The sequence below is a fragment of the Chiloscyllium plagiosum genome, unplaced genomic scaffold (assembly GCF_037043375.1).
Source record: "Chiloscyllium plagiosum isolate Xiang-an unplaced genomic scaffold, Cpla_swu_hap1 HiC_scaffold_11, whole genome shotgun sequence".
NCBI classification, from domain to species: domain Eukaryota; kingdom Metazoa; phylum Chordata; class Chondrichthyes; order Orectolobiformes; family Hemiscylliidae; genus Chiloscyllium; species Chiloscyllium plagiosum.
In genome coordinates this window covers 15,568,803-15,582,160 of record NW_028270149.1, presented here as the reverse complement: position 1 = coordinate 15,582,160, position 13,358 = coordinate 15,568,803, and the positions used below count along the sequence as shown (strand labels likewise).

Here is a 13,358-nt window from a genome sequence, read left to right as displayed (position 1 = left end):
CATTCTGGTAGATCTTTTCTGAACCCGGTCCAATTGAACAATATCCTTCCTCTAGCAGGATGACCAGCACTGCATGTGCTATTGCAGTAGAGGCCTCACCAACATCCTGTACAACTACAACGTGACGTCCCAACTCCTGTATGAGCAATGAGAGCAAGCGTGTTAAACGCCTTCTTAACCACCTTGTCTACCTGTGATCCAAATTTCAATAATTTATGTAGCTGAACTCCTCAGTCTATGTGTTCAAAAACATTACCCAAGGCCATACCATTAATTATATAAGTCCTGTCCTTATTTGTTTTACCAAAACGCAATACCTCACATTTATCCAAATCAAACACCATTTAGCTAATCCTCAGCTCATTGACCCCATTGATCAATCTTGCTTCATAACCTTCTTCACTTTCCATTACCCCACCGATTTTGGTGTCATCCGTGGACTTACTAACTCTATCTCCTTTTAACTCAACCAAATAATTTATATAAAGTCTTAAATGGGACAACTGGAGAGGGGCGTGCCTGGTGCTAGTGTGAGTATAGGGCAGCATTTATCAATATTACAGTGGATGCTAGGGTACATGATTCTCAGAATGAGGCCAGACTCCAACACAGGGAGAAAGTGAGGACTGCAGATGCTGGAGATCAGAGTCAAAATGTGTGGTGCTGGAGGTGGGGAGGGTGGTGGGAGGAAGGTAGCTGGGAATGCGATAGGTGGATGAAGTTGGAGGGTGATGGTGAAAGGTCAGAGTGGAGGGTGGAGTCGATAGGTGGGAAGGAAGATGGACTGGTAGGACTGGTAGTTCAAAAGGGCAGTGCCAAGTTGGAGGGCTGGATCTGGGATAAGTTTGGGGGGAGGGGAGATGAGAAAACTGATGAAATTGACATTGATTCATACTCCAACAGTCTTGCTGGGCTCCCTCCCTGCTCTGCAAATCATGTACACTGTTCAATGATTAGTTCTGGTCTGCAGTACCTGTCCCTGCCCCATCCCCAAGGACGTCTACAGAATGGTGGCAGCCGAGGAGTCAAAATCCACACCACCCTACCTCCCCAGCCCCATCCCACATTTCCTGCTACTGTCCTGGGGACAAATCTTTCATGCTTTGAGTTTCCAGCCTCTCGTTCAATCTTGGATCACTGACAAACATTACTTCAGTTCTGTAGATTTGGACATGTAGGTAGTGAGCACCAATGTGCTGCAGATTGTGAAACATTCCTAATCAAAGCAAGCAAGCAGGAGGAAACTTATCATTTTATGGAAGAATAGCTTTCCTGCCTCAAAATGTAGTCAGGCAGCTTTCAAAGCAGGTATTCAACTTTCTACATCAGAAAACACAAAAGACTGCTCCACAGTTACTGAAAGAAGGAGCAGCGCTCCGAAAGCTAGTGCTTCCAAATAAACCTGTTGGACTATAACCTGATGATGTGTGAATTTTAACATTCTCCACCCCACTCCAACACCGACTCCTCCACATCATTAAAAAAACAGATAATTGAAGATGATGTGAAGATACCAGTGTTGGACTGGGGTGGACAAATTCAGAAGCCCAAATAAAGCTCTTGGACTATAACCTGGTGTCGTGTGACTTCTGAGATAATTAGAGAGACCTCTGTATAGCTTTTCCCAAATCGCAAATTATCGCACTAGCCAAACATTTACTATGCAGTTCCCTTTGTAACAACAGATATGCTGCATTCCCAAAAGGTTAAAAGACTGGAATATATTACTGTAAAGTGTATTATATAGGCCCCCACATTTTTATCTGCAATCTTTAATTAATTGTAGGGAATGAATAGACAGCAAGGCAATGCTTTAGTGGTTTTAACGGAAAGGTATTTGTGAAAAAAAGGAACAACTTACACACATATTTAAAAAGACTAATTAAAATCTTACATTTTTTTTTGGATGATTAGAGTTGGGCAACAAATACTGGCCTTGGCTTCAATGCTCACATGACATGAAAAAAAATTCCAGTCAGGTAAATCATTTTAGCTCAAATTAACAGAAGAATGATGAGAAATTGTTTGCTGCTTATCTAATGGCAAAGATATCAGCTTTTCTTAACAATGAAATACATGAGCTCTCATTTGCATTACGAATGAATGAAAGAATTCCCTTGCATTTCTGTCTGTCACCACTCGCTGGTATCATGCAGGGCAGTTGTATTGCTCTTTGTAAAACATGCCTGGTTAGTTGCCGTCCTGTTGTGAAGTGGCTGAGGACTCTGCACCATTCCCTGCTGATTGGCTGAGATGTTAGTCGAGTGGCTTTGCTGGAGGAGATCTGGGAGGCGCTGAATCACACTGGGGCCATCTGCACATTCCTGCAGTCTGCCACACTTCTGCCCTGCTATCTTCTGTACAGAAATAACACACACATTACCGATAGAGAAAGAGAGAGAGAGAGAAAGAGAGAGAGAGAGAGGAAAACAAAGCACAAGAGGCGGCCAAGGTCTGGCAAATTCAATCTGATCATCAAGAAGTGTTGGAGAGGACAACACTGCTGATAATTGGACCTTTTCATATTCCTTCAACAGTGATGAGGGCCCTCCTGTTGTTCACGCAAACTATGGCTGCAGTTGGAGAAACTGGTTGGTTCACAATTTTCAGTTTTGTTCTTTCCCTTTTTTAGGCTGAGGGGAGAGGCTGGGCTGTCGCTGAATTTGGGGTTGGAGCTAAGACTCCGCTCCTGATCCTGTGATGTTCTACACTTTCATGAATGACTGGATGATTGGAAACGTGAAGACTGACACTGATACAATGACCTCAGCTACCCCAAAGTGCTTTTTAATTGCAGACACCTGTGTGCCGTGGCAAGCAATTGGTGCGGAGCAAGATTCCCAAAGAAAGCAGTGAAGTAAATCACTAGATTTGCTTCAGTGGCACAGGTTGAGAGATAGATATAGGCTGGGATAGCATCTTTGGAGAATTGCCCTGCTCTCCCTCAAATAGTGTCGTGGGATCTTGTACAGCCATCACTGGTGGAAGATGGGGCTTCAGTTTGACATCTCATCTGAAAGAAGGCATGTCCTTCTTTAATGTTGGATCTCCATAATGGGACTTGAAGCTGAGAGCTCCAGACGTTCCTGTAAGTTATCATTAAAACTGTTTACCCCACCTTTCCAGCCAGTGCACATATCCTTACTGCATCCGTGAAAGTTCTAATCACATGTCTGGCTCTTTTGCCAGTATTTCCAAACCACTTCTCTGATTCCCAAATCTCCTGCTCATGGAGACATTTTGAGATAAGATATAAGGTGTTATTATAGAGAGCAGGATTTCAGCCCTGGCCAGCAGAACTCTCATTATTGGCACAACCATTAGAGTAGGGTACCTCTAAACAGCTGGGGCAGCACAGTGGCTCAGTGGTTAGCACTGCTGCCTCATAGCGCCAGAGGCCTTGGCTCGATTCCAGCCTCAGGCGACTGCCTGTGTGAAGATTGCACATTCTCCCCCTGTCTGTGTAGGTTTCCTCCAACAATCCAAAGATGTGCAGATTAAGTGAATTGGCCATGCTAAATTGCCCATTTGTTAGGTGCATTAGTCAGAGGGAAATGGGTCTGGTGGGTTGCTCTTCAGAGGGTCGGTGTGGATTTGTTGGGCTGAAAGGCCTGTTTCCACAGTGTAGGGAATCTAAACTGTGCAAAGGTGACATAGGTCACTGGAGTGCGTCCAAATGAATTATTCAAACTGGCAATAAGACACTGATACTTCTGGATGTCAGGATTAAATGTTCTGATTGTGAAGCCACAGTTTGATATGTGACTTTACAATATCATTTGGTTAGATGTCAGACAATTTCTGAACAAACCGCTTTCTCCGTCCTTGCCATAATGCATGTATCATCCCAAGATATGCAGCAGCAGCTCACAACAATCTCTTCCACGGGATCTCACCATCACGATGGCCTCTCTTAACAGGACAGGGTAGCAGATTTATAGAAATACCATCATCTCCAATCTACCGGGTCAAGTCTGCACTTGGTCCAAGTCTGCACATCTCAGTTTATTTCACTATTGTTGGATTAAAAATCTCAAGCCTTAACTGTATTTCTTCATTTCTCTACTTTTATACTAAGACGACTGTAGTGCCGAACGTTTTAACTTATTTCTTTATTTTTCTACTTCTGTAACTAAGATTTTGTACCGAGATACATTGTACCTAAGATGGCATCGTGTGTGGTGACTTCCAATACTTTTTACTCTATCCTTGTACCCTGTACTTGAGTATATGTGACAATAAAACGTAAATCTAAATCTAACAGAACCTTGTGTTCATATCTCCCAGACAGACTGCACAGTTCAAGAAAAATGGTCATGAACACCATCTCAAGGCCATCCACAGATGAGCATGAAATGAGAGCCTTGTACAGTTAGCTCAATATCTCAGTCCTTCAAACTACACTACAAACTGGCATCTATAATGGCACAAACAGTGTGGAAAATTGCCTAGGTGGTGTCCTGGACAATTCAGCCAATTTCCACCTCATCAGTTTATTCTTAGTCATCAGGGAGAAAGTGAGGACTGCAGATGCTGGAGATCAGAGCTGAAAATGTGTTGCTGGAAAAGCGCAGCAGGTCAGGCAGCATCCAGGGAACAGGAGAATCCACGTTTCGGGCATGAGCCCTTCTTCAGGAATGAGGAAAGTGTGCCCAGCAGGCTAAGATAAAAGGTAGGGAGGAAGGACTTGGGGGAGGGGCGTTGGAAATGCGATAGGTGGAAGGAGGTTAAGGTGAGGGTGATAGGCCGGAGTGAGGGTGGGGGCGGAGAGGTCAGGAAGAAGATTGCAGGTTAGGAAGGTGGTGCTGAGTTCGAGGGTTGGGGCTGGAGGAAGAGCGCCTCATCTTCCGCCTAGGAACCCTCCAACCACAAGGGATGAACTCAGATTTCTCCAGTTTCCTCATTTCCCCTCCCCCCACCTTGTCTCAGTCCCAACCCTCGAACTCAGCACCACCTTGCTAACCTGCAATCTTCTTCCTGACCTCTCCGCCCCCACCCCCACTCCGGCCTATCACCCTCACCTTAACCTCCTTCCACCTATCGCATTTCCAACGCCCCTCCCCCAAGTCTCTCCTCCCTACCTTTTATCTTAGCCTGCTGGGCACACTTTCCTCATTCCTGAAGAAGGGCTCATGCCTGAAACGTCGATTCTCCTGCTCCTTGGATGCTGCCTGACCTGCTATTCTTAGTCATCAGTCAATGTAAGAGAATGGGGTCAAGAACAATATTATCCAGCAGCACTATTTTTATTTATTCATGAATGTGGATGATTAGATTCCCTACAGTGTGGAAACAGGTCCTTCGGCCCAACCAGTCCACACCGACCCTCTGAAAAGTAACCATTTTCCTCTGACTAATGCATCTAACACTATGGGCAATTTAGCATGGCCAATTCACCTGACTGGCACATCTTTGGATGGGAGGAAACCAGAGCATACACACAGGGAGAATGTGCAAACTCCACACAGACAGTTGCCCGAGGCTGGAATTGAACCTGGAACCCTAGTGCTGCAAGGCAGCAGTGCTAACCACTGAGCCACTGTGCTGCCAGACTAGTATTCACTGCCCATCCTTAATTGCCCTGAGGGAAGATGAGAGTTAACTAATAAGCTGCCCACTGACACTCTGTTTGAGTTCTGCCAGGACCTTTCAAGTCCTGATCTTATTGTAGCCTTGGTTCACACATGGACAAAAGAAATGATCTACAGAGGTGAGGTGAAAGTGACTGTCCTTGACTTCAAGGCAACATTTGACTGAGCTTGGCATCAAGGAGCCCAAGTAAAACTAGTTAATGGGAATCATTGGGTTACATCTTCACTGTTTGGAGTTTTACCTAGCACAGAGGAAGATGGTGACTTCTGAAATACTGAAGCAGTCAATGCCAAAATACTGTAAGGCCTAGGTTTGATCTGACACTGGCCAGTAACATTTGCATCACACAAATGCTAGGAAGTGGCCAGCTCCAACAAGAGAGAATCTAACTATCACCCTTTCACACTAAGTGATAGAATATCACTGAGTTCTCCGCAATCAATATTCTGGAGTTTACCATTGGCCAGAAACTGAACCGAATTAGCAAAGTAAATACTGTTGGCTACAAGGGAAAACATAGGGCAGCAACCTTTTCACAAATAACTCATCTCTTGACTCCCCAAAACCTGTCCTACAAGGCAGAAGTCAGGAATGTGATGGACTATTCCCCGCTTGCCTGGTTTGTTGGAGCTCTAACAACACTCATGCAGCTCAATGCCGTCCAAGACAAAGCAGCCCGCTTGATTTACACTGCAGTCATAAACATTCACTCCCTCTGCTAACAATGCTCAGTAGCAGCAGTGTGTACCATCTCCAAGATGCACTACAGAAATTCACCAAGGCTCCTTAGACAGCACCTTCCACATTCATGACAATTACCAACTATAAGGATGAGGGCAGCAGATACACATGAACACTGACACCTGCAAGCTCTCCTCCAAGCGGAACATCAAATATATCTCTGTTCCTTTAGTATTGCTAATCCTGGAACACCCTCTGTAACTAAAGTGTAGGTCCATCTACACCAAATAGACTGCAGTAGCTCAACATGGAAACATATAAAATAGGAGCAGGAGTAGGCCATTTGGCCCTTCAACCTGCTCCGCTATTCAATATGATCATTCAACTCAATAATTTGTTCCTGCTTCCCAGGTCCTTTGATTCCCTTCAGGCTCAATTGCAATATTGAACTCCTTCCTGAAATCATACAATGCTTTGACCTGGAGGGCTTTCTGTGGTAGGCTCACTATTCTCTGGATGAAAGATTTCTCCTCATCTCGGTCTGAATTGGTTTACTCCATATTCTTAGGCTATGACCCCTGTTCTGGACTCCCCACCTTTAGGAGCAACCTTCCTGCATCTATGCTGTCTGGTACTCTGTCTAGTTAGAATTTTGTAGGTTTCTATGAGATCCATCCTCATTTTTCTGAACTCCAGCAAACTTAATCATTACCAATTCAAACTCTCCTCATGCGTCAGTTCTGTCATCTCAGCAACCAGTCTTGTAAACCTTCTTTGCACTCCCTCTATTACCAGAACATCCTCCCTCAGATAAGGAGACCAAAACAACACACAATATTCAAAGGGTAATTACACTAAAGCTCTGTACAATTACAGCAATACATCTCTGCTCCTGTATTCAAATTCTCTTGCTATAAAGGAGAAAGTGAGGTCTGCAGATGCTGGAGATCAAAGTTGAAACTGCATCCGCTGCAGCCGGTGTGGCCTCCTCTATATTGGGGAGACAGGCCGCCTACTTGCGGAGCGATTCAGAGAGCACCTCTGGGCCACCCGGACGAACCAGCCCAACCAACCTGTGGCACAGCATTTCAACTCCCCCTCCCACTCCACCGAGGATATGCAGGTCATTGGACTCATCCACCGCCAAACCACAACAACCCGACGGTCGGAGGAGGAGCGTCTTATCTTCCGAATGGGAACCCTCCAACCGCAGGGGATGAACTTGGACTTCACCAGTTTCTTCATCCCCCCTCCCCCCACCTTGTCTCAGCCGGATCCCTCCAGCCCGGCACCGCCTTCCTGACCTGCAGTCTTCTTCTTGACCTCTCCGCCTCCATCCTACTCCGACCTATCACCCTCACCTTGACCTCTTTCCACCTATCACATTTCCAACTCCCCTCCTCCAAGTCCCTCCTCCCTACCTTTTATCTTCTCCTGCTGAACACTCTCTGCTCATTCCTGAAGAAGGGCCTGTGCCCGAAACGTCGAATCTCCTGTTCCCTGGATGCTGCCTGACCTGCTGTGCTGTTCCAGCAATAAAGTTTCAACTCTTGATATAAAGGCCAATATACCAGTTATCATCATGACCACCTGCTCTCCCTGCGTGCTTACTTTCAATGGCAGGTCAGGCTTCATTACACACTTCCCTGTTTCAATTTATAGCTGTTAAGATAATAACCCGCCATCTTGTGTTTTGCTCTCAACAAGGATAACCTCACTTTTTTCCAAATTCTACTACCTATGTCTGCTATTTGCCCACTCACTCAGCCTGACCAAGTTACATGGAAGCATCTTTGCATCATCCTCACAGCACACCCTCCCATACAGCTTGTGCCATATGCAAACTTGGAGGTGGTTACATTAGTTCCCTTATCTAAATCATTAATATGTCTTGTGAATAGCTGGGGTCTGAGCACTGATCCCTGAGGCACCCTAATAGTCACTGTCTGCCATTCAGAAAGGGACCATTTATTCCTACACTTTATTTCCTGTCTGCCAAACCATTTTCTATCCATCTCAATACACTAACCCCTACATGCTTTAATTTTATACACTAATTTCGTACGTGGGATTTTGTCGAAAGTCTTCAGAAAGTCCAAATAAACCACATTGACTGGCTCTCCTCTCATCTCTATGAGCTACACCACTACCATCTTCATCTCAAGAAGAGTTAGGGATGGGCATATATGTTGGCCTACCAGCATAGTCCCATGGATAAAAATAACTATTTTACTCCAATCTACATAAGCAAACTGTAGCTCTCACCACTCAGTGAGAACGACATGGGTTCAAGTCCCAATTTAGAGGGTTTAGTACATTATCTGACTCGATTAGATTCCCTTCAGTATGGAAACAGGTCATTTGGCCCAACAAGTCCACACCGACCTGCTGAACACTAATCTACCCAGATCCCCTACCCTAAGTTTGCCCCAGACTGATGCACTGAACACTATTGCCAATTTAGCATGGCCAATTCACCTAACTTGCACATTTTTGGATTGTGGAAGAAAACCGGATCACCCAAGGGAAACCCACGCAAACACGGGGAGAACATGCAAACTCCATACGCGCAGTCGCCTGAGGCTGGAATTGAACTCAGGTCCCTGCCTCTGAGCCAGCAGTGCTAACCACTGAGCTACCCAGAATCTATAATGACATTTCAGATATGACTGAGACCATAAAGAGCAGGATTAGGTCATTGGCCCATCATGTTTGCTCCACCATTCTATCATGGCTGATACTTTTCTCGACCCCATTCTCCCGCTTTCTCCCTGTAACCCTTGATCCTCTTACTAATCAAGAACCTATCTATCTCTGTCTTAAATACACTCAATGACTTGATCTCCACAGCCTTCTGCAGCAATGACTTTCACAGGTTCACCACCCTCTGGCTAAATAAATTCCTCCTCATTTCAGTTCTAAAGGGTGATCTCTTCACTCTGAGCTTACGCTCTCGGGTCCTAGTCTCGCCTACTAGTGAAAACATCTTCTCCACATCCACTCTATTCAGGCCTCTCAGTGTTCTGTAAGTTGCAATCAGATCCCCCACGTCCTTCCCAACTCCACTAAGTACAGACTCAGAGTCCTCAATTGCTCTTCACATGACAAGTCTTTCATCCCGGGATCATTTTTGTAAACCTCCTTTGGACCTTCCTCCAATGCCAGCTCATCCTTCCTTTGATATAGCGCCCAAAACCACCCAAATAAGAGCTGCATTGTTGGATGTACCAGCTGTCCAAAGACGCAGAAAAGATTACAAGAATGTTACCAGGTATGGAGGGTTTGAGATATCGGGAGAGGCTAAATCAGCTGGGGCTATCTCCCTTGGAGCATTGAATGCAGAGGGTTGACTTTATCGACATTTATAAAATCATGAGGGGTATGGATAGGGTGAAAAGCCAAGGTCCATTTCCCAGGGTAGGAGTGTCTAAAACTAGAGGGCATAGGCTTAGGGTGAGGGGAGAAAGATTTGAAAGGGATCTCAGAGGCAACTTTTTCATGCAGACGGATGTGAGTATGGAATGAACTGCCAGAGGAAGTCGTGGAGGCAGGTACAATTCCAACACTTAAAGGCATCTGAATGGGTATATGAACAGGAAGAGTTTAGAGGGATATGGGCCAAATGCTGCCAAATGATAAATTTAGGATATCTGGTCAGCATGGACAAGTTAGACCAAAGGGTCTGTTTCCATGCTATACATCTCTATGGCTTTATGACTCTCGATACTAAAGACCTGCCTGCATTTCCAAATGAACGTAAAATACCTCATGGGGCGACTTTAAAGATGACCTCCCTCATCTCCCTGTTGTCCAGGTCAAACATTTATCCCCCATTACCACCATCACTGAAACAACATTCTCATGTTGTGGCTTGTGGGAGTTAGTTGTGTGCATATTGGCTGTGGCATTTCCTATATTACAGCAGTCACTACATTTAATTGACTGGAGAACACTTGGGCATGTCCTGAGGTCACGAAAGGAGCCATACAAATGCTAATCTTTTTATCTTAAAGTGAGTATTTTGCCTGATTAATGTTTTAATGCCCACATTTCATGGGAACATTTCCTTTAGTTCCCTTTCTCAATGCTTATAACTCCTGACCTCTACCTTAAACTACAAAGGTCTGTCACCTCATGTAAAACTAGGTTAAATGGCTTATTTATGTTTCAGTCCCACTTCCTGCAGTACTTAATGCAACTTCAGAACTTACACTTCAATCTCTGGGGGATGTTGAAATGTTATATACCTCAGGGCATTGTGTACACATGTGTTATATGCACCACGATGGTTACCAACCCTTCAGGAATTGAAGATTAAAGTCCAGGAAAAAAATGCAGGAAAACAGACAGCAGGATATCAACCAATCTGTGTTCCTTTTGATAAATTGGTTGGGGGGGGGGGGGGGGGGGTGAGGTGGGGGAGGGAGGGGTCAGTTGGTTGACATGCATTGTAGTTAAAAGCAAGCAGTTGAGTGATGTAACCTTCAGGAATGTTTGCAACCACATGTTTCTTTTCTTTGTTTGTGGGATGTAAGTGCTGCTGCCATCGATGTCCAGAGGTGTCCACCATTTTCCTGAACTGAGGATACCCCCCCCCCCATCCTGGTTAACAGGGCCGTCTGCTGTGTGCAACCCATCTCCTGCACTTCTGGCTTCACCCCTTCTCTTCCCTTCTATAATAACAAGAGGGTCTCTCCGGTCCTCACTTTCCACCTCATCCGCACCCCCATCCATAGGATCATTAGCTGTCATTTTCACTACCTCCAGCCGGATACTACCATCAGACACATATTCCCCTCCGTTCTCTTGTCAGCCTTCCACAGAGACCATTCTCTCTGGTACACACAGGTCTACTCCTCCTACACTTCCAACACCACCACCCCTGCCACACCCTTAATTACAAAAGCTGCAACGCATGCCCGTTTACATCCTCCCTTCTCATTGTCGAAATCCCCAGACATACCTGCCAGGTGAAGCAGCTCTTCACTCAATCTAATCTTTTGCATTCGCTGCTCACAACGTGGTCTCTTCTAGATCGGGGAGATGAAATGCAGACTGGGGAGGTGAAATGCAGTTCGGGGAGATGAAATTGCAGACTGGGGAGATGAAATGCAGTTCGGCGAGATGAAATGCAGACTGGGGAGATGAAATGCAGATCGGGGAGATGAAATGCAGACCTGGGAGATGAAATACAGACTGGGGAGATGAAATGCAGACTGTGGAGATGAAATGCAGATCGGGGAGATTAAATGCAGACTGGGGAGGTGAAATGCAGATCGGGGAGATGAAATGCAGCCTGGGGAGATGAAATGCAGATCGGGGAGATGAAATGCAGACTGGGGAGATGAAATGCAGATCGGGGAGATGAAATGCAGACCTGGGAGATGAAATACAGACTGGGGAGATGAAATGCAGACTGTGGAGATGAAATGCAGACCGGGGAGATGAAATACAGCCTGGGGAGATGAAATGCAGATCGGGGAGATGAAATGCAGACTGGGGAGATGAAATGCAGACTGGGGAGATGAAATGCAGTTCGGGGAGATGAAATGCAGCCTGGGGAGATGAAATGCAGATCGGGGAGATGAAATGCAGCCTGGGGAGATGAAATGCAGACTGGGGAGATGAAATGCAAACTGGGGAGATGAAATGCAGACTGTGGAGATGAAATGCAGACCGGGGAGATGAAATGCAGACCTGGGAGATGAAATGCAGACCTAGGAGATGAAATGCAGACTGGGGAGATGAAATGCAGACTGGGGAGATGAAATGCAGTTCGGGGAGATGAAATGCAGCCTGGGGAGATGAAATGCAGATCGGGGAGATGAAATGCAGCCTGGGGAGATGAAATGCAGATCGAGGAGATGAAATGCAGACCGGGAGATGAAATGCAGACTGGGGAGATGAAATACAGATCGGGGAGATGAAATGCAGATCGGGGAGATGAAATGCAGCCTGGGGAGATGAAATGCAGATCGGGGAGATGAAATGCAGCCTGGGGAGATGAAATGCAGATCGGGGAGATTAAATGCAGACTGCAGAGATGAAATGCAGACCGGGGAGATTAAATGCAGACTGGGGAGATGAAGTGCAGATCGGGGAGATGAAATGCAGACCTGGGAGATGAAATGCAGACTGGGGGGATGAAATGCAGTTTGGGGAGTTGAAATGCAGACTGTGGAGATGAAATGCAGATCAGGGAGATGAAATGCAGACCTGGGAGATGAAATGCAGACTGGGGAGATGAAATGCAGTTTGGGGAGATGAAATGCAGACTGTGGAGATGAAATGCAGATCAGGGAGATGAAATGCAGACCTGGGAGATGAAATGCAGACTGGGGAGATGAAATGCAGACTGGGGAGATGAAATGCAGATCAGGGAGATGAAATGCAGACTGGGGAGGTAAAGATCGGGGAGATGAAATGCAGCCTGGGGAGATGAAATGCATATTGGGGAGATGAAATGCAGACTGTGGAGATGAAATGCAGCCTGGGGAGATGAAATGCATATCGGGAGATGAAATGCAGACTGTGGAGATGAAATGCAGATCGGGGAGATGAAATGCAGACCTGGGAGATGAAATGCAGACTGGGGAGATGAAATGCAGATCGGGGAGATGAAATGCAGACTGTGGAGATGAAATGCAGATCGGGGAGATGAAATGCAGACCTGGGAGATGAAATGCAGACTGGGGAGATGAAATGCAGACTGGGCAAACGCTTTTCATAACACTTTTGATCTGCTGCTAGAATGACTCCAAGTTTCTCATTGCCACTTCAACACACAACAGTGTTTCCCTGGCCAACATCTGTGTCTCAGACTTGCTGCAATGTTCCAGCAAAGCTCAATTCAAGTGGGAAGAACATGTCGTTTTCCACTTGGTGACCATGCAGCTTTCGAGACTCAATACTGAGTTTTATAATTTTAGAGCATGAACATCTTCTTCCATGTTTACCACTCACCCCTCACACCCTTGGTCATGTTATAAGTAGGGCAGCTTTCAGCACAGCCAACACATTTTCACCTACTCATTGTCTCCAAAATTACCTATTGAGATTCTCCTCTTCCCACTCTTGATCTGCCA

At 45.7% G+C, this 13,358-nt stretch overlaps 1 protein-coding gene across 6 annotated transcripts in view; it reads right to left on the bottom strand.

The window, feature by feature from the left end:
* Window positions 1-13,358, bottom strand: part of LOC122557427 (mitogen-activated protein kinase kinase kinase kinase 4) — a 317,468-nt gene that overhangs the window by 63,950 nt on the left and 240,160 nt on the right. For 4 of the 6 annotated variants that reach the window (XM_043705152.2, XM_043705149.2, XM_043705150.2 and 1 more), the window contains exon 21: window positions 2,187-2,357. The exons of 1 other annotated variant lie outside the window; for it this stretch is intronic. In XM_043705152.2, coding sequence (XP_043561087.2) covers window positions 2,187-2,357 — 171 coding nt within the window. The remainder of the gene's footprint in view (window positions 1-2,186; window positions 2,358-13,358) is intronic. One more of the 6 variants, XM_087991861.1, reaches the window with a different exon arrangement.